This window comes from Nicotiana tabacum, chromosome 13, assembly GCF_000715075.1.
Source record: "Nicotiana tabacum cultivar K326 chromosome 13, ASM71507v2, whole genome shotgun sequence".
Classification (NCBI taxonomy): domain Eukaryota; kingdom Viridiplantae; phylum Streptophyta; class Magnoliopsida; order Solanales; family Solanaceae; genus Nicotiana; species Nicotiana tabacum.
The window spans coordinates 55,363,456-55,386,379 of NC_134092.1; the positions used below are offsets into that span (position 1 = coordinate 55,363,456).

Genomic DNA, 22,924 nt, shown 5'->3' on the forward strand with positions numbered 1-22,924 from the left:
TTCAAACTTGAAAAATTCGTTTTGTGACATTATAGAAATTTTCTTCTATTTCTCTTGAAGATTCAATAATCTTATATCAAAAATAAAGATTAATTCATGGAATATAATCATATGGGAGTTAAGAACACTTACCCCCAAGTTGTGTGGAAAATTTCCTCTCCAAAAATCGCCCAAACCGAGCTCCAAAATGTCCAAAATGAGAAAAATATCTCGGAAACCCTCGTTTTTAAACACTGCCCAGGCATTTCTGCACCTGCGCATCCGCTTTTGTGGATAAAAATGCGCGCCTGCGGAAACAGCCGGCCCTCTAAAATCTCTCATCTGCGGCGCCATTCTCGCATCTGCGGGCTCGCAGATGCGCATTCCCCTTCGCACCTGCAGTAGCCTCACGCCAGCCCCAGTCCACATCTGCGCCAACACCTTCGCACCTGCGGCCTCGCAGATGCGGCAAATTCCTCGCACCTGCGAGCACTGCCCAGTTCCACACTTGGCCGCTTCTGCGACTGATATCGCGCACATGCGGCATCACACCTACGATCAAAAGCTTCGCAGGTGCAATCACACCAGTAGGCAACAGCCCCAACATTTCCTTAAGTTCAAATTTGATCTGTTAACCATCCGAAACTCACCCGAGCCCCTCGGGACCCCGTCCGAACATACCAACAAGTCCCATAACATAACACGAACCTACTCGAGGCCTCAAAATATACATAACAACATCGAAATGATGAATCACACCTCAATTCAAGCCTATGAACTTTGAAACTTCAACTTCCCCAACCGATGCCGAAACCTATCATATTACGTCCGATTGACCTCAAATTTCGCACACAAGTCACATTTCACATTACGGGCCTATTCAAATTTTCAGAATCATATTTCGACCTCGATATCAAAAAGTCAACCCCCGGTCAAATTACCTAAAATTTTATCTTTCGGCATTTCAAGCCTAATTCCACTACGGACCTCCAAATAATTTTCCGGACACGCTCCTAAGTCCAAAATCACCATACGGGGCTATTGGAATTATCAAAATTCGAATCCAAGGTCGTTTACACATAAGTCCACATCCGGTCACTTTTTTAACTTAAGCTTTAAACCTTAGGAACTAAGTATTCCAATTCATTCCAAAACCTCACCGGACCCGAACCAATTACCCCAGCAAGTCACACAACAACTGTAAAGTGTAATTTGAGTAGAAAATGGGGAAGCAGGGTTGTAATACTCAAAATGACCGGTCGGGTCGTTACATTCTCCCCCACTTAAACATACGTTCGTCCTCGAACGTGCCAAGAGTTATTTTTAAGCCATCAAATCACTATTCCATCTTACCACACACGTACCCGGGGGTGAACCCATGTCACCCTATCCCACATAAGCTTGACTACACAATGCAACTAAAAATCATTAATTTAACCTTATCCCATAAACCTTGAAGTTTAATTTCCAACCTTTAGAATTTCTTTCAAGACACAAATCCTACATTTACACACCATATAAGTCCCAACAAGTTGCATCGAGCTATAACTATAAACACGGATATAATCAACCAATATATTACACAACTCGCCTGCCCGTAGCACCATTCCTGATCGCAGTGACTACTCCAAAACCAACTGCATACTAGTATTAAACCCATATCGAAACAAACCTCATCCCAAAACCTTCGTACACTGTTGATAATAAAAGAAACACGCGAAAATTCATGACCACTTACCAGATCAACAAGTCATGGAGCCCTCTCGCCCCAATCAGAACCATAATATCTTTCTGAGCCGACTTTCAATATTATACTCCCGAATATACCGAAATCAAACCTGATGGTACCCATTCTAGGTCCAATGACCTTATATTACTAAACACAATTGTTCCATAGACATGTCTCACCAATATAACTCAGAGCCACAACTCGTGCCATCCGTGCACCAATACGCAACAATTCAAATGTACCCAGCCATGGAAAAATGAATCAAATGAGAGAACTGCCCCGCCAGATTAACAAGTACCTCCACAACGAAACGTTGAAAATTCATCATACACTGTAGAACCATCATCCAATTCTAACACGAGGTTCATGTTATATACTCCGAGCCACCCTGCTCCGAATTAATAACGACGGAGAGGCAAATGACAAAAATACCACACAAAACCTGAAAGGACATAACCATTATGCTATCGATCATGCAATACCCAAGTACTCATCACACTCAAATTCTACTATAAAGCTCAAATATAACTGCACCATCTGTGCACATAACCAATGAATCACAACTCTTCGTGGCATAAATGAGTAACTCACAGATCATTTGAGAACACGAATAAGTTCAACATTAACCGAATGACACATCCTTCAATAATAGCAGTATGAGGCCAACCATTCCGGCTCAGTGTAGAATACACATCTTAAATGGGCCTGCCTAAGGACCCCCAAATCAACTCGGGTTACCCACAAATAGGTAAAAATTCCCTCCGAAAATCCATAATGACTGAATCATAATACATTTCATCATCCGGCTAGCTCCGGCCACAACTTCACAGTCCACAACTATGAAACAATCTGCTCCTGGGAACTCCCAATCTCCAGATCCATAGAACACGCGAATCACCATATTTGATTCCATCTCCACACCTCTCTCATACACGATCATCCCACGAGAAATACTTTGAAAGTTCTTCCGTACCACTTGACAAAATTTGAATATCAGCAGTCTATCAACCATGTGAGTACCGCAATACTAATTTATACATCCGTAAGTCAAAATACAATGCGCCTTCTGAAGTCCGCCCCATTTCTCATACAACACCAAGTAGTAATAGTATTTATCTAGTTATTTGAAACCGTCCTTGTTTTCCAACATTCGTTACCTTCTCTTCAGGACTGTACTGCCACCTTGTACATGAAAATCTAGCTTTCGTACAACACATAACATCTATCTTGCCATCATGTGAAAAGCACAAGAATCTTATTATCAACTTTGAGTCACCAATAATTTACATACCATTTTAGTTAGAAACCTTTCTCTTGCTTCTTTCCATGAGGAAATCACAATACACAACACGTTCTCCACACCGGTAGAAACCATCAAGAATACTTTGAAATCCATTTGCATATAATCAAGCCCTTAAAACTAAATTCCTCTAACTCGACCAAGCCACGCAGGTCGCCAAGTCCAGGTGTATTGCCACAAAGCACCTATAGAAAACCCCCACATCATAAGCACCCAAAGAACCGATCATATCCATTACCATACTGATCCAACCTACTACCCAGTTGTCCTATTTTCTCCGAGTCCCTTCCGAATTTGTCTTCAGATTGATACTTCTTCTTGCTAAAATACCATGATCTTTACCCACAACTCACCCTACAAACCTTAGCATAGAACTACAATGCCCTACGACCCATAAACAAATGTATTCTTCTTAAGCACCTTCAAAAATACCACAACTATAACACTCGCTCTAAAAATACATTATGTGAATTTGAAATTGCTCTTCTTATCTTCCTTACACAAAAAATGTAGAATCCATATTCATATAGAATTTTCGCAAGTCCAGGCACCATCAAACGCAAATCTCGGATTTTTTAATCCATACATAAGTCCGGAAACATTCTCAATTGCTATATATAATTCTCAAACCCACTGAAATTTTCTCGGGAGTCACCCACTTTGCTCAAATTTAATTGCACCGCCCAAATGGGCCAAAAGACATGCGCTCCATTAGCACCACAACACTTAAAGAAGTAACTTTACTTTAACACCATATACCAAGTTCATACTCCGTGGGCACTACATCATTCACCAATAACAAATCACTCATCCCACGATTTTTCATATACTCATCCATGCAATATAATGAGCAACTAGGAATTTTCCTTATTCTAGTCATTTTCGAACTCCACCTCTGCAAGTCATTACTGATTCCCAAGTATACTTTAGACCCAAACAAAATTTGACACATACCTATGAATTGATTTGTCTATAGCAGGCTCCCCCACTTGGCTCAAAGCCATAGATTAAAATACTCCATAATTCACAATATCCATACCCTATTACTGTCATAATTCCGTAGTCAGTGCCACAAAATTCTTCTCAAGCTCATGTAATGCCAACCATAAAAATGCCCCAAATCATCCGCTAAGATCGCAATCATTCTCTTGATACTCAGGTTGACTTTCTCAGCCAAATTCAAATTTAAATCTCCACACATACGCCCCACTGGCAGAAAAGAAACCCTCCACTCACATTACAAGGAACACACCTACGTAGATTACTCTCCAGGAGATAACCCACCTCCCTAGCCTCAAATTGGCGTCTTGTTATATCTTTTCGCAACCATAATTACTATTCAATCACTTAGTCTATCTGAGTCCAAACTCACTAACCAGACATGAGAATTTAAATTAGTCCCAAAATTTTAACAATCGTGAAAGATCCTTCAAAACATTAACACTCGATATTGTACATCACATCAAAACGAAAATCAAGCACCCAATGACTTTCCTTTACATTTCAAGGAAACACTTCTCGTCACATTCAAATCGTCTTAACACATTCCGCAGTTACATCATACTCATCACAAAGCCATTCCACCGCTCATCGAGCCATAAATTCCACTACAGGGTCATTACCGGACATATGAGTCAAATTATACAGGTTACAACTGAAGCTACCGAGCTTAAGCTGCGGTCTAACCATGGCCTTAAGTCCTCCAGACTGGCCCACCACCAAAACACAAAATACTCACCTCGAACCTCGTTCATAGAATCACAAGACGACGATGCACAACTAATACTGAGCGCTCATGTGCGCATATGAATACATGGAAGGAATTCAAAGAGTTTAAGTCTCAAGCTGAATCAATCTCGCACGATAAGGAAAGAAAAATGGAAAGTATATATCCTAAATGCCCTGTAGCCCCTCGAAGATAAGTATGGACGTCATCATACCAATCCGCAAGACTCTACTAGACACTTGCTCATGACTTGTAGAACCTATGAACCTAGAGCTCTGATACCACCTTGTCACAACCTAAAATTTTACTAGTCGTGATGGCACCTAACCCAACCCGTTAGGTAAGCCAATTTTCATCTATCCAATTCCAGTGAAACTAATTAAAAGAAAATATCTAAAATCAATACATCTCCCCAAGAACTGGTAGTACAAATCATGAGCTTCTAAGAATAGAGTATACAAAGCGGAAATAAAATAAATACATAGTCTGTTTGAATAATACATAAACAGAGCTTTTATAAATCTAAGGCTACCCTGAACAAGAGGCAGCTATAGCAGGAATGCAGGTACATCTTCAAATCCCGCAACCATCGAGCACAGCAACAACAAAATTTCATCTTTCTGCATTTCAAGCTTAATTCCACTACGGACCTCCAAATAATTTTTCGGACACGCTCCTAAGTCCAAAATCACCATATGGAGCTATTGGAACCATCAAAATTCGAATCCGAGGTCGTTTACACATAAGTCCACATTCGGCCACTATTTTAACTTAAGCTTTAAACCTTGGAACTAAGTGTTTCAATTCATTCCAAAACCTCACCGGACCTGAACCAATTACCCGGCAAGTCAAACAACAACTGTAAAGTGTAATTTGAGCAGAAAATGGGGAAGTAGGGTTGTAATACTCAAAGCAACCGGTCGGGTCGTTACAACTTTGGTTCACTGCTTTCTTCAAATGTTAGAAGTTTTACTTAGATAATGTGGTTTGTACATGTTTGTATTTTAAATCTAGCTAAAGTGCGATGACAAACAATATGATATGCATTATACAATGACAAACAATATATGCTCGAGTAAAATCCATTATTTCTCCCGGTTCAAAATAAGTATATGTTAGCTTTTCATATTTGATCCAAAATAAATGTCATTTTAATAAACTAAAAAAACATGCTTTTTTCATAACCTTGCTCTAATAAATGATACTATATACAACATCTATAAGAGTTTTCCATGTTTATTTGCATGTATTAAGAAAGATAATGGATAATTTCAGACAAAAGATATTCTTATAATTACTAAGGGGATGTTTGGTTATCGAAATAATTATACAAAATTTCAGTGTAAAATTTGAGATTATATATTTGGTTGTTAGTATTAATTAATAGCGGAATAAAATTTTATACCAAAATCTTGGTATTAATATCTTATACAGGATGCGAGACTATAAATTTGGGTTTAATACAAACTAGAATTTGGATTAGAAATAGTGTAACACAAATTATTGGGCCCCAAATAGCGCGGGACCAATGGCATCTAGTAAGTGATATGGGTAATACCCGCAAAGTGATATATATATATATATATATATATATATATATATATATATATATATATATATATAATAGTATTAGCAAAGACATGGGGGCAGCGAAGATCTGGAACGCCATGGAAGTAGCAGAGGGAGCTCGCCACAGCGTTTCCTCCAAGATTCCATCATCGCTCCTCACCGTCGATCACTCTCTCTCTATTCCTCTAATGAAGCCCAAAATCGTGTACGTTTTCGAAATATTTATTTTGTGCACATTTTCGTTGCTTTAGATCCGTTTTATATCCTTTTGTGTTTCACCGGAGCTCATTAGCTGGCTTTCAGGAAATATGGTTCTAATTAGGTCCACATCCTTAGGTTAAGATTTTAGGTCGTCTACGCCCCGCAAGATTGTTCGATATTGCCGTTATAGAAACGAAGAGACAAAGGTAGAGAATTAAGATCGTCTGTGTTGAAGTTTGATATTTGCTTTTGAGACAGAAAGTATTGTGAAGCTGAAGAAAAAGTTAATCAAGGTCTAGCGTTAATACCTTTCTATATATAGTACTAATAAAATACTCCATCTCTCTCAAATTTTTGGGTACTATTTCAGTTTTGTATGTCCCAAAGTGGTTGGTACCTTTCTATATTTAGTAATAAATAACTTTTTACTTTTCCATTTTGCTATTGACATCAATTGTTGTAAGCGCCGCTAGATACAAACAAAGTTTGCTAAAGGGTTTGTATTTATTTATGTTAACGTATGTGCAGAAGTCTTGTTCTGTTTTTTTAACCGTGTGTCCAATTAACCATGCCAAGCAAATAGAGACGGAGGGAGTAGCAGGATTGATGGAGGTCTTGTTAATTTCTTTCACTTTAAGAAAAGTTTAATTTGACTTGGATTGATATATCGGTTACAGATGTTTTGTTCAATTAACATTAACTTACTGTGACCAGTGTAAAATGGTTGACTTTATCTAAGCTATAAGGTTATTGTTCTCTTCAGTCTGTTATCGACACATAACACTGTTAGATATGATATAAAAACTTCATGATACTACATGTCGAAGTGATGTTTTATCATTTAGGGAGTAGATTTTTCATTATAAATCCTCATTTATGGTTTGAAAACCAGAATTCTAAGTGTTGGATGTATAGAATCAGTATTTGCTTATTTTGAAGTATTTCACTTGCTCCTAGAGCATCACACACCATTTTATCAATATATTGGAATCTGTTACCTTCTCAAAAAGAAATATTAGTGGAATGTTAGTAATTTTTAGCAAGCTTATACTATTAGCTATGAGTTCATAACTTTATCTATTTTACTTAGCTTGACGGAAAGGACGTATTATTCAAGGGTGGATTTTAGTTTTGAGAAGAATCAAAACACAATATTATTCTCTTTTAGTGGCTTCTAGTTATGCCTCCAAGGTGGTGGTCTAGCGGTCTGTGAGTTGGAAACAACCTGGGTAACCTAGGATTGAATCCTAGTGGAGGTGGCTCTAGGTGAATTCTTTCCATTTGTCTAAGCCTTACATGGTAAATTACCTGCCACATGCGTTGTTAGGAGGCAGCAGGTATCCACTGAACAAGTCTAGGTGCATAAGCTTGTATGGCCACCACTATTATAAAGAAAAATGTCTTTCTCTGGTTAATTCTGTATGTGAAATTAAATGGTATATAGTTAACAGGCTGATGAAACAGGTATCTAAAGTGGATGCACTCTATATTTCTTCCCACACTCAAACGTATATATAATACATAGGCCTGCACCTGTATATTGAGACTGATTTTTGTTCAGCCTCTTCTGTTTCTGAACTTGGTTGGAAACTATGCAGAGAACTTTGCAAGGACCTGTTCAATCAGTGGTTAGATCTGGATGATTCTCACTTTTCTGTTGAGACAGTGTCTGGTGGCATCACAAATCTATGTGCGTATTTATTTTGTTAGAATTTGCTATTTGTAAGCATTCATTTTCGTTCCAAACTTATCATGCTAAAATTAAGTGCAGTTTGTTGTTTCCCATGAAAAACACTGATTCTTACTTTCAAAATCCTTATTGCCCGAAAATTTGTAAGACTTAACATATCAGTTGAGATTGTAGTATGTCCTAACAATATTCTATTTCCTTATCCAGTGCTAAAAGTATCTGTAAGAGAAGATGAAGGAAAGAATGTCAATATGACAATTAGGTTATATGGTCCTAATACTGAATATGTCATTAACCGTGAACGAGAATTACAGGTTAGTTTCTGAGGCTTCTATTGATTATATTGTTCCGTGCAGTATTCCTATCATATGGAGCGCTAACAGTTGACTTTTGAGTAAATTAAGTTAACCGTACTTGGATGACCTGTATTTCATTTTAAACTACAAGGTTATTTGATCTGTCAAACTGGTGTTGCTTCATAAACTTCTGCTGATCTCCTCTAATCTGTAAGTGTGATTGCTACCAAGAAGAGTATACAGTAGACCTCACATGGAAGTCTTGTACTCCCAGTGGGCAAATAAGCCAGTCAACCGCCCAATCATTTTGAAAACTACTCCCCCTATCTTAAAAAAGAAGAAAGGTTTTCAGAGTACAATTCAAAGTATTTTACTGTTGGTATAGACATCGATTCCTTGATTACTTTTGAAATAAAGTGTCCATATCTAAAGACTACATAAAAGTGGTATAAATAATTTTTATTTAAGACTACATTTATACACAACAACAACAAACCCAGTATATTCCCACAAGTGGGGAAAAGAGGAATGCAACACGAGGACTTCCCGGGGGTCTATCGTACGCATTCTTACCCTGCATTTTTGCAAGAGACAAATCCAGTATAAGACTACATTTATAATGTTCGAAAATTGTAAGCTAAGAAAAAATTGTTTACTCTCCAAATAGTAATAATGTAATAGAAGATGGAACAACCGGAGTATCATATTTTGTCAAGTTAATTGGGCAGCACACCTTGGTTTTGCACTTTCGATTATGTATTGTTCAAGGTGAGGGGAACGAGAGGGGGAGGGAACTGGTTCAATTATTTCATTCGGAGAAAATATTTTTGACAAACAGCTCCAAGTATCCGAGCACATTTATATCACGAAATCTACATGTCAATCCCTAATTGTAATTTTTATTCTCAATAACTAGTTTCAGACTACGCGCGTTGTGCGTATACTCATATTAATGAGTATAAAATTTTAAAAGTTATACAAAAAATTATTGAACTATGTGATTGAGTTATAAAATACTTTCAAAGACGCATAAGCTCTTGAAAATGATGAATATTGGTCACATTTAACCAATTACTAAAGAAAACAATTATGTCATACAAAAGTATTCAAATGCGTTATCATAACTTCTATATATGAGTTGTGCATTTGCTTGAGTAGCTTAGACAAAATAGAATAATATGTTAACTTGTACTCAATATCATGCAATGATATTATATTTTTTATGGCCTTAAAAAAGGAATTCTATTTGCTCCATTATAATATGAATTTCATTTTATTCCTATTGGAACTCAAATTAGAAAATACGAAAAATAAAAAGAGACTCGATATTGTTAGGCTTAGTTATCATATAAGAAATTTAATTGGAGTTAGTCAATGACTCCTTCATATTTATTAGGAGTATCAAGTATGATAGGTTCATGTTTCTTCCTTATTATCAACCCAGTGTTGTGAAGAGCGTGAAGCAAGGAAAAGCGAAGTGAAGCGGAATTTAAAAAAAAAAAATTAAAATAAATACTGCATAGACAATGAAGAAGAAGAGGAGAATGGCAATAAAATAAATACTGCATAGACAACTAAGAATAAATGGTATGAAAAATGCCATAAAATGGGCAGCATTTCGCTGCAATTTATAACTGAAACAGTGAAAGAAAATGAAGAAGAAGAAGGAGGAGGAGAAGAAGAAGAAGAAGAGGAGAATGAGAAAAAGAAGAACTGAAGGGGAATTTTTTTTTCCCAGTAAGTATTCCAAAAAATGCAGTAAGTATGCTACCCTTTTTTTCATAACATTTTTCTCTTCTCCTCTCCATTTTTCTCATTCTCCCCTTCTTCTTTTTTTCATTCTCTTCTTCTTCTTCTTCTTCTTCTTCATTTCGCTGCTATTTGGACATTGAAACAGTGAAAGAAGAAGAAGAAGGAGGAGGAAAATGAAGAAGAAGAGGAGAATGAGAAAAAGAAGAAGAAGAGGAGAATGAGAAAAATGAAGAGGAGAAGAGAAAAATGTTTCAGCAATTTATCACTGAAATAGTGAAAGAAAATGAAGAAGAGGAGAATGAGAAAAAGAACTGAAGGGGAAAAAATAATTTCGCCAGCATTTTGCTGCTATTTGGACACTGAAACAGTGAAAGAAGGGGAGGAGGAGGAGGAGGAGGAGGAGGAGGAGAGCCTTTTTAATTAATTAAAGTTGGCAGCCCAGTTATAAAGAGAAGCGCTCGCTTCTGTCGCTTTGTTCGCTTCCTCGCTTCTCGCTTTTTCAGGGGAAGCGATCGCTTTTGTGTACCCGATATACTTCAGATCAGAGAAGCACCAGATGCCTCGCTTCTCATCTCTTCTCGCTTAAGCAAGGAAGCGATCGCTTTTAACATCGCTGTATCAACCTCTATATGTTCTGTTAAATTTAAATAATTTAATCTAACAAAATTTTCTTATGGGTCAATTTAGAATTAATTGAGTGGAAGGTGCCTATAATTGATCCTTTTTTGCTGCATGAACTTCAACAACAAATAGGAAAAGTCCTCTTGGTTTGTATTTAACATTGGATAGTTTAATAACTTCTCTCCTTCTCTCTTCATTCATTGCAATGGTACGATAAAAATTTGACAAAATTATAAAAAAGACTCTTTGACCGCGAACCAAAATCCAGAAGAAGTATTTATTTAAAATTTTATGTCGCATGATATTTCTTTTTTGCTTACCAGAATAGCCAATAAGCCTGTGGTGAAATTAGACTTATAAAGATATTGAATAAAGTTGAGTTTTATTATCTTTAAGTTTATTAAATCGATTCTAACAGAATAAAAAAAGTTAAAGACTTGAAAATAAAACTTCCCTAACGATGCGTAAAATGTTTAGAATAAACTTGGAAACTTAGGAGGGTTCAAGAAAAAACTTTTTACATAGTTTAAATAAGGAAGAATTTATTACCAAAAATTTAATTGATTTTAAAGTCTTAAATTTTAGGAAAATAACTTAAATTACAAGTTTGTCCTATGTGAAATTTATTTAAAGGGTAAAAAGGCGAACGATATTTCGCTAAGGGGCATCGTGCTTTTAATATAGTATAGATTATTGTCAGACCCTTGTGGTCCGGCCCTTCCCGGGATCCTGCGCACAATGTTATCAAAGGCGGGCTTAAAGCGCGCTTAAGCCCTGAAGCGAGGCTCAAAACATGTTGAGCTTTTCGCCTCGCTTAGCGGGCGCTTTAGTGTTGTCATCAAGGCTCTAAGGCATATTTTTCCTTGCCAATGAGCGTAATCCTGAAGAGACAGACACTAAACAATTGATATTTTACTTTATCATAAATTTTCTTCAATTTCTTTGTCCATATATTTTGTATTCCATATTAGTCTAGGACTACACATATATATATATATATATATATGTATTTATAGTTTTTCCCCATTTACGTCTTTCTTCATTAAAGCCCATGCTTTATTTGCGCTTTGCGTTTAAAGCCCCACCAGACCTGATAACACTGCCTGCGCATAGCGGGAGCTTAGTGCTCCGGGCTGCCATAGATTATTGTCAGAAGTTGTACATATATTATTCTTCAGATTTTATGTAAGAAGTCGGCTGTTTGATTCTAAATGTTCTGATTGATCTTAATGCAGGTTTAATTTTCTTTTTCGGATATATTTCTTGTTAGATTTTGACTACATTGTGCTAAACTTATTGTGATCAGTTAATACATTATTTCTTGCATAATTTTAGCCCATAATTCCACGTCTTCGTTGGTGAAATCTGTATTTTCAGTGGATGTTTCTATTGAACTTTGAACTTAGAAGTTTTGTTGATTCAGTTCTTGTAACTACGGCCATCTCCATGAGTCATACACACTTTTATGGGATGTCTCCTAGGGGACATGAAGCATACGCACTTTATGACTTTAAGTACTTGTCTTTAGGCGATTCAATACCTCTCAGCTGCTGGGTTTGGTGCCAAGTTGCTAGGAGTTTTTGGGAATGGCATGGTTCAGTCATTTATTGATGCACGAACTTTAACGCCCTCAGGTAGGCATTTAATCAAACTTCCGCTTGTAGCGTATATGTAGCCTGTAGTGCACACTATGCATGGTTTAGTGTAAATGACTTTTGGCTGCAACAACAACAACAATATATTCGGTATAATCCCACAAAGACCCAAGTAAGGTTTGGGAAGGGTTTTATGTACGCAGACCTTACCTCGACCTTTGGAAGGTAGAGCGGCAGTTTCCGATAGACCCCCAGTTCAAAGAAAAATTAAAAGAGGCAGAAATAACAAGTAGTAACAACAACAAGAATAAAGAGATAAGGTGATAAGGTGATAGAATAATCAAAACGAATGAAACAACATATGTCTAAAGAAATGTGCGGATAGGAAGCTGCGAAAATACGATATTAATATTAATGCTATGGCATGAAAAGGAGACACACATGCCTATCTACTAACTTTCTACCCTAGTTGTCAACCTCCACACCCCTATCAAGGGTCCTCAGTAAGCTGGAGCAGCGCCATGTCATGCCTAATCATCTCTCCCGAATACTTGTTAGGCCTACCTTTATCTCTCCTCAGGCCCACCATGACCAACCTCTCACCCCTCCTCACTGGGGCATCTATGCACTTCCTCTTCACATGTTTGTACCATTTCAGCCTTGCTTCACGCATCTTGTCTTCCATGGGGCCATTCCCATTTTGTCCCGGATATCTTTATTCCTAATCTTATCTCTCCTGGTATGTCCACACATCCATCTCAACCTCCTCATTTTTGCTACTTTCATCTTCTAGACATGTGTGTTCTTGACAGGCCAACACTCCGCGCCCCATACAATATGGTCGGTCTAACCACTACTTTTTAGAACATACCTTTTAGTCTTGGTGGCACCTTCTCACATAGAACTTCGGAAGCTAGCCTCCATTTCATCCACGCCGCTTCGGTCCGATGTGTGACATCCTCGTCCATCTCTCCATTACCTTGGATAATAGATCCGAGTTACTTGAAACTACCTTTCTTGGGGATGACTTGTGAACCTAGCCTCACTTCCACGTCACTCCTGAGGAGTGACGTCGCTAAACTTGCTATCCAAGTGATTTGTTTTAGTCGTGCTCAACTTGAAACCTTTTGACTCAAGGGTTTGTCTTCAAACCTCCAGCCTCGTGTTAACACTGCTTCGCATCTCGTCAATCAGAACTATATCATCCGCAAATAACATGTACTATGGCACCTCCCCTTGAATGTGCCGCGTAAGAACATCTATCACCAAGGCAAATAAAACGGGCTGTAGCATGAACTAACTGTAAAGGAATCATTTGCCTGGCCCTTCCAAATTAGTCGATCTTCATAGCTAAAACCTTGGAATGTTGATAAAAAACTGAAAAATTCTTCAATCACTCTAATTATTTAGTCATTAAATTTTCTTCTAAAAGTGACGTTCCAAGTGTTGCCCTCCCTTCTTTGTGATAGTGTAATATTGGTGTCCTGTCTAAAATTTATAAAGAGTGAGAAACTGATCCCTAAAGGGAGAGTGCCCTTGCCAATTATCTTGCTGGAAGGAGACTTTTCTTCCATTGCCTATCTTGACTCCTATATTATGAGAAAAACTTTGCTGTAGAGCTCTAATATTTCTCTGCACACCTATTCCTTGTGGTGGAGGGCCCATTTTGAACTCTGCACATTCTCTTGACCAAACTTGAGTATTTATAACCTTCCACCATAGAGCATTGTCTTCACCATTAAATCTCCAATGCCATTTCATCAAAAGGCTCCTGTTCTGTACTAATAAGTTCTTGATGCCCAACCCTCCTTTCTTTACATTGATAATGCTCCACTTGACAAGTTCCTCTCTGATGCCTTGCCATAAGAAACCTCTCCTTAACTTGCCAATTCTCTTTTCTACCTTAACAGGCATTGGGAACAAAGAAATAATATCTGTTGGCATTGAATCCAATACATTATTAAAAAGAATCAAGTGTCCCCCTAGAGAAAGGTATTGTTTCTTCCAGTTGGATAATCTCTTTTCACATCTTTCCACCACCTCCTAATATATAGATTCTGACTTATGCTTTGCCCCAAAAGGCAGACCCAATTTAACCGTAGGAAGACTTTCTGTTCGACAGTCAAGAATAGCTGCCAGGCCTTGTAAATCTTGCACTGAGTTGACTGGTAGTAGTTGATTTTTTTTGACCAATTAACATGAAGTCTTTTGGACAGCCTCGAAACATTCAGAATCAATCTAGTACTTTATTTGACATGCTGCTGGTTCAGGAGAAGTGAGACTATCATCCGCACACTGAAGATGTGAAATGGATAGCACACGTTGTTGCCCTCTGTTCACATCGAAGTCCTTCAACAATCTTTCATTAACAGCAAACACAACATTCTACAAGTACACTATATTCTACTAGGTTGAACTCTCAATGTCAATTGTTCCAAAGGTTCTTGAGAAACATAATACTTAATATTTATAGACTTCACGGAACCATAATTTAAAGAAATATATATTGAAGGAACTTGTTAAGTAGTTAAATTTGTTGAAGAGTGAAAGTGAAAGTGAACATTGAATTTATAATTTCCAATCCTTCTTCATCCTATGCTGTGGTGTTCCCTATTGGTTTTCATTTTGTGTAAAGAGAACTTCATGTATTTAGTCAAACCTTCAAAAGCAAATTTATTCCCTTCGGTTTAAGGTTTGACTTTCGGATGCTCTAGCTTCTTTTATACAACCAATCATCTAATAAAGAGTTCCCTTTTTATACCCCTCTACTTTCATATATTGTCCATATTTAACCTCTGTTATACTATCGGGCCAAATTTACCCCTACTGTTATACTATCGGGCTAAATTTACCCCTACAATCATCAAACTTTTAAAAATACCTCTTGATCTGTTAAGTAATCCAAAATCTCCCAAAATCCTGTTATTTAAATCACTTGTTGTTCTTCTTGGTCCACTATTTTTGAAATAATTGGCATTTACTTGCTTTCTGAATTAGAGAAAAAAAAAATAAGAGAAAAAAATATTAAATAATACAACTGAATAAACAAAGTATAGTAAATTGAAAAATCTAAATTATGTAGCTTTTTTAAATTCTAAAAGTATTTACAACATCCCAATTTTAATGAATTCGTTGCACCAAATGTATGGAGACTTTGCAAGTATTAGTGATTGAAGTTGAAGTTCCTCGGAGACTTTACATTGTCTAATTCAACTTTGCTTTAATTAAATGCCTACACAATGTGCACTCTTAAGTTAGTCGATCGAACTCTATATTAACCAGGCAATGACAAAATATATTTGAATATACATGTACATACATGATGATCAGCTGCATATAATATACAATAAATAAACCCACTAAATTATACGGTGTGTATATGATTAAAAATAAATAAAATTCTAAACCAATTTTATTTATTACAAGAAGAGAAATGGGTGTATTGGTAATTTAAAAAAAATATGAATAATTTGTATAGTTTAATAACTTTAGCATTCACATCAATAGTAATTTTTGAAAATAATGGAGCAAGAAGAACAATGAGTGATTTAAATAAAAAGAATTTGGGAGATTTTGGATTACTAATAGATCAAGGGGTATTTTTAAAAATTTGTTGATTGTAGGGGTAAATTTGGCCCGATAGTATAACGGAGGTTAAATGTAGACAATATATGAAAGTAGAGGGGTATATTTGGCCCTCTTCCCATTATTTATTGATGTTATGGGGAACATCCTGTATACTAGTTATTTACAAAAAGTAAAAACCTAAAGAAAAAGAATATTCTCTATGAATGAAGCCTAATTATCAATACTAACAGAACTTTGTGGTTGCACCAAAAATTGACCAAAAATAAAAGATATGCTCTACACTGTACTGACTCATTTCCACCTCTTCAAATGTTCTCTTTTCCTCTCCCTCCAAAGAATCCACATAAGGGCTGAAAGAGCTACATCTGGTAATAAATAGTCCATACCATATGCTTGACATGTTCTGTCCATGTTTCATGCTGTAGTAGTTGTTAGATCTCTTAAAGAATGTAATATTATTTGGTCCAATTTGAAGAAATAAAAAGATGCTTATTGCATAGGCTGGTATTGCTTTTATAATCAGCAACCAAAATGAGCATAAAAGATATGTAGTCTTTCGAGATAGTTAATTATCCTAAGCCTGTTACTTTTGACCAGCCATCTTCATTTGTACAACCCTCTCTTCAAGATTCATCTCTCTTTGCCTGATCAACATCGTCACTTCGTCATCTTTCTGTGTCTGCCTCTCTTCTTCTTCTGAAGTAGTTTAATAGAAAAGAAGGCTGTGTTCTGAATCTTATAAAACTTATGAATGGACTAGGTTGAGAAGAGAGCTTTAGAAAGGAAAGCTTTATAAGCCCGTGCGGCAGGACTAGAATACAAAAGTTGCCTTTTAAGTCTTTTCACAAGAGCTTTTGTTTGGCCTGTTGCACTTACGTGTTACTTTATGTGTATCTTGGGGTTGTCGAAATAATTTTCTGGCCCTCGGTTTTTCAGGGATACCTACAGTTTTCACTTCTCCCAACCTCAGTTGTTATTATAATATGCATATTGGTTGCCATTTTCTTAACTTCTTCACAGACATGAGAAATCCTAAGCTTGCTGCTGAAATAGCAAAGCAACTTCGAAAGTTCCATCAGGTGGAAATTCCAGGCTCCAAAGAACCTCAACTGTGGAATGATGTGCTCAAGTTCTTCAGAAAAGGTGTGTCCTTCTTTACTGAATACTCCTTTACAAATATATATTCTGAGACATCATTTTTCCTAGTAGTCTCAATAATTGGAAAGCTTGTATCAGATTAACTGCTACCATGAAAGATCCATCTCATGCCTGAGCGTGTTTCCATTTTTGCAGCATCAACTCTCCAATTTGATGATGGTGAGAAGAAGTCAAAGTATGAGACAATTTTGTTCCAGGAAGTTCATAATGAAATCACAGCGCTCAAGGTAGTTCAACTTCCCATGAGCCTGCAGTTGGTTATTATTCTATTTATTATTTGCTGTTACTTGGGGGAGGGGATTCTTTCTTTCTCTTCTTCATAACAGTGCAAATTTCAATCCTACAAGGAATTAAAGTTTTTCTTGATCTGTATTATATCAGTTTGCTTTCACAGATATGCTAGTTTGAAACCATAAGCTAGCAATTTTCCGTTCACCCCCTTTTGGAGAAATCAATAGCGCTATAAGATGCCCAGTTGACGAGCGCAAAGCGCAACACGAAATTAATGCTCGCTAGCCAAAGAGAGTATAGATTAATTATCGTCTCCACAGGGATTGGATTTAGACAATGCTCAAGTAATTTCTAGCTTAACGCTATTCAGGATGATCAAAACTTGATTTGTAATGATTATAAACTACGATTAACTACTAAAGTAAAGCAATTGGCGATTGACTGTAACAAATCAGAGATTAGCAAAGTCGGCTTCTTATCAATGTGAGGAACAATGGTTTGATGTGATAGCTGCAAGGTTGTTATTCTGGATATGATACTGTTATATTTCACTCTTGAGGTTCTATCGATTATCACGAATTCAATAGGTGGTTAGTTTATACTTCCGATTCAGACTCCTCTCGATTAAATCTAAATCTTTCAAATAAACTAATGTGATGTGCGGCGAAACTTGCAAGAATCTATTGGTAGGAATGATCTAAGAGAAACTTTTCATGAATATTTCTCAATCTTAATTTAAACGGTAACTCAAAAAGCTCTCTCGATTACTTCAAATAATCACCAAAATAAACTAAGGCATACGCTGCAATGATATTCAATAAGATGTTCCTCTTTCGATTAAACACTATAAAGAATAAAATCACAACTCTATTAAAGCTCCTCCAACAAATTCAAGTAATTAAATAGTAATCAAATCCATAAACAACAACCAAATTACCAAATCATGTCAAACCCTAAGGCAAACTATTCCATAGATATGAAGAAAGTCATCACAAGTAAGTTTAAGAACATAGAAAACATTAATCCAACGTTACACTCCAAACTCGTGTATTGAATTGATGGAAGAATGATGAAATCCTGTGTCTTGGAGCCTCCAATGCTCTCTAATAGTTCCCTCGGTCAAAAGTCCCTTCAAAAACGTCTTTTTGGTGTATTTATACCCTGTAGATTGGGCCCAGGCGAAATTACCTTTTCCTAGCCGAAACAGGACAAATACTTTGAGAAAATTGCACAGGCGTGCCGCCCCATGCGGGGCGCTTGTGGAGAAGTTCAGAGAGCAGCTTCTGACGGGCAACAACAGAAATACACTGCTGCGCCGCCCCATGCGGCGCGGCAGTACAAATTTTCCAGAGTGATTTGTTTTGTTAGCGTTTTGACATCCAGACTTGGTTCCCGACCCCCGAACGCGATCCCGGTTTAATCACTTGGGCTTTTACTCAGACTTCAAAGCTCCAACTTGTTCAATTTAGCTCCCGAATATCTTTTTAACTCGAAATCACTTCCTTCACCGCATAAAACACTTAATAAGTACAATACACTAACATTTTAAGCTCAAACACAAGTAAAGTGCAGTAATTAGAGTGCAAACTACGACTAAAACACGTGATTCTAGCCTACCATCACCAGTGCATCACTTTCTGAAGTCAACTATTGTTTTTCTCTTTTTATCTCCTGGAGGGATCTAGGCATCTCCTATGGCAGCTACGGCATTATGAACTTCAAAGATGTTTTTAGGTGTAGACTCACCTCCCATCATGCTTTGGTGCAGACTGCTTCAAATTGAATGACTTTGTATATATTTCCATTTTACATCTATCTTGTTGTTAAGCACTTCCAAAAGCTGGCATAGATCAAATGTTGTACGTTTCTAAGTTAAGAGAACTTATTTTCCAAATAGGGTGTATATTTCTTGGCTTGTCTTACATCTCCAAAATTTTAAAATAGTTTTGAACTTAATAAACCTGAAATATATGTAAGTTAACTTGAGGAGTTTTCTTTATGATTAATTTATCTGCTTAAATACTTACATTGACGTAAAGCGGATGATAATACAAAGTGTAATTTGGCATTGGGCTAGAATGGCATTGTATTAAAATAGCTATGTATTGGATGGTATATTCTTATGTTTCAAAAGTGACGTGCAATTCTGGAACAGGAATTGACTAACCGTCTCAACGCCCCAGTGGTTTTTGCCCACAATGACTTACTTTCTGGAAATCTGATGCTTAATGAGGATACAGGTACTTATGGTCCAACTTTCCACTGTATTTACATCTTGATCTAGGTGATTTCTTCTGTTGTGACATTTTGTGTTAGAACTTCCTTTGTTCTCCCGCACTCCCCTCTCATGATAAAATTCTGAACCTCCATATGCTTTTTCGTCTATTGGAGAAGAAAACCCTATCTATATGACGTTGTTTGTTTATGCACATTGCGGACATCCTATTTGGTGTTACTTCTGTAAATGTTTATGCCTACATGATCCTATTTCTGGTCACTATTCTTGTTCGTCTTCCTCAAGGTTATTTGTTTAGTAAGAGAACTAATTTTCTGCAATGCGAATCTTATACTCTTATGTTATAGACGCAACATAAGTCTTTCAATGGATTACCAGGTCACTCCGGCTTCCGTTTATGCGTTTCATTTGACAAATTCTCCAAATGATTAATATCATCAAGTAAATAGTCTATCCCATTAAGAAATATATATGAAGGATCTTTTAAGTCTTTAACCTGGTTTTTAGGATTGCATCAAATGATTTACATTTCTAAATTTGATGTTGGTGTCTGTTATCGTATTGGAATAATGCTTGATGAGTTTGCTCTTAGTTACGATTTAACGCTGAACTTTACTGTTTGTACTAACCTCATTTCTTTTTATCAAAAACCAGGAAAGCTGTATTTCATTGATTTTGAGTACGGATCCTACAATTATAGGGGTTTTGACCTAGGGAATCACTTCAATGAATATGCTGGCTATGACTGTGATTACAGCTTGTATGTTGCATCTCCCTCTCTCTATATCTTTTTTTCTCTGTCCTCCAGTCCCCTTTTTTCCCTCTTTTTTATGGTGATATTTTGTTGTAAATGAAGACTAATTTTGGAGATGGTTCAATATATAGATATCCAAGTAAGGATGAGCAGTTTCATTTCTTCAGGCACTATTTGGATCCTGACCAATCGAATGAGGTAAATGGGGAATGTTAGAACTTTTTATACTTGTGCATGTTGTATAGCTGAGTGGACATGTCTAGTGCTATTATTTCTGAAGTAACTATTTAGCCCCCCCCAAAAACAATTCAGAAACATTCGAAAGGCTACAGAGGAGGTTATAATATAGCAAAAGTGATGGAGAAGTTCCATGGATGGAAAGCTTGTGCAAAACAATTTCGGAGAAAGCCTAATCTAATTGACCAAAAATGAAGGTTTTATGACGGCGTCATAATTTAGTGTCCTACAAGTTTGAAAGACTTTCTTCTAATCAAGTCCGGAAGAATTAATTTTCTTTCATCAGAGAGCTTTACATGCACCTAGTGATGTTTGGAAAATAATACTCTTTAATGCCTCTTTTACTCCCAAGAGCTACTCTTCAATAATTTGCAACTGTTGCACATTTGGCAAAGTACATCTGAAGTTGCTCTTTGATTACAGTTATCTGAGAAGGACCTTGAAGCTTTATATGCTGAGACCAGTAGTTACATGCTTGCTTCACACCTATACTGGGCTCTCTGGGCTTTGATCCAGGTAATATTATTATGCTATATATATTTGGATGCAGTCCAAAGAAAACCTTACATTTTGATCTTTTTTATTTTTGCCATTCCCAGGCGAAAATGTCACCCATTGATTTTGATTACATCAGTTATTTCTTCCTGCGCTATAATGAGTACAAGAAGCAGAAGGAAAACTGTTTCTCTTTAGCCAAGTCATCTCTCAAAGCCCGAGCATGGTGAAAGTTTCATTTAGCACAGTTCCAGAAACTCTTAAAAGCTGTCAATTGACACATATTTAGATCTCATTTGTTGCAAATTGGAAATTGTTGCTGCTGTAGTCAAGTAGGATAGTACAAAATAATTCTTTTTTCGTTTCTATTTCTGCCAAAATCATGTAAAAGTTAACACTTGTTTGTAATTCAAAGTTCGAGCTCAAAGGGATGCAATGTCAAACAAATGAAGTACAATTTTTTCTCCGCAATTTCCGTGCAACAAAAAAACAAACAAGAGAAACTATTTCTCCATATTAGTGCTTGGTAATTCAGCATGATTAAATTTACAGATTTCACAGCCCCCCTTCCCTCACCGGAAAAAAATGTTGAACAGAAAGTGCTATGCTTTAACCTGAATGGAACATGATAATTTTAGACGAGTGGTGTCCACTTTATTCTCAAGTATTGTATCTTCTGCACTACTTACTGTGAAAGAAACTAGGTATAACGTGGAAAAGTAAAAAGTTAAAAAGTTACAAAGATAGTAGATAAAACTGTGAGCATTATTTAAAGCTGATATACCACCGGGTGTTGGTGGCATATTTTATTAATAATAAAAATCTCAAAAACAAGAGTACAAGTAAGAGGACTCGACCTTACCTAGCTAGTTCATCTAATGTGAGCGCAAGACAAACCTTACCCTTAGCATACATGTAGAGAATAAGAACTAGCGGTCAAATATGCTATGTACTCTTATGATATACATATATGCCTCTATGATAATATTACATAGATGCTTATATAATGCTATGAAATAAAAACAAAAAAGAGGAATTTGTGAACTAACAATTTCTTTAGCGTACGACGTTATTAAAAAAGAGAAATGGCCATGTTATTCTTAATTGATGTGAATCAACTTGTACTTTTTGGTCCTCATCACTAACTTTGTCCCATATCGCAGTACCGAGATAAAGCACTACAGCTACGACACAATATAATCTGTTGCGGCGTGCAATCCGATTCCAATATTTATCACAATATCTGTTGTGGCATGCAACCTGATCCCATTATCATTTCACAATATCTTTTGCGACGTGCAACCCGATTTTATTATATTAGTATCTATTGCGGCGTGCAACCCGTTTTCATTATCAATTCATTTTAATACTGTTGCGGCACGCAACCCGTTCCCAATACCAACTCATTAACACGAACAACTCAACACAACCCAATTCCGTAATCTCAACACAAAGGAAATAAAGCGTATATAACCTCAAAGAACTACCCGTACAAACAAAGAATACCCAATACCTCGTATTCACAAACCTCGAAAAATATCATTTCAAGAATAGCTAAAGGACTCACACAATCGGAATAACATAATGAAGTGCAATGTAAAGACAATAAAAATAGCTAAAAATATGAGAAAATGCAGATATACAACTAATACGGGTAGGAACATGTAGAAGGTAAGTAGGTATTGAGTGAGGAATGAATAAATCAAAACAAGTAGCAATTAAATAACAGATAACAAGTAGGGCATGAATAACAAGTAAGGACATGTA

At 36.6% G+C, this 22,924-nt stretch overlaps 1 protein-coding gene across 1 annotated transcript; it reads left to right on the forward strand.

Moving 5' to 3' along the window:
* The first annotated feature begins 6,359 nt into the window (after positions 1 to 6,359).
* LOC107823569 (putative ethanolamine kinase) lies at positions 6,360 to 21,604 on the forward strand. Its single transcript, XM_016650255.2, has 11 exons — positions 6,360 to 6,508; positions 8,103 to 8,194; positions 8,402 to 8,508; positions 12,392 to 12,497; positions 17,067 to 17,189; positions 17,340 to 17,431; positions 19,591 to 19,675; positions 20,326 to 20,431; positions 20,557 to 20,623; positions 21,086 to 21,178; positions 21,262 to 21,604. The coding sequence occupies exons 1-11, from the start codon at positions 6,375 to 6,377 to the stop codon at positions 21,385 to 21,387; spliced, it is 1,131 nt and encodes a 376-aa protein (XP_016505741.2). The 5' UTR covers positions 6,360 to 6,374; the 3' UTR covers positions 21,388 to 21,604.
* The last annotated feature ends 1,320 nt before the right edge of the window (positions 21,605 to 22,924 follow it).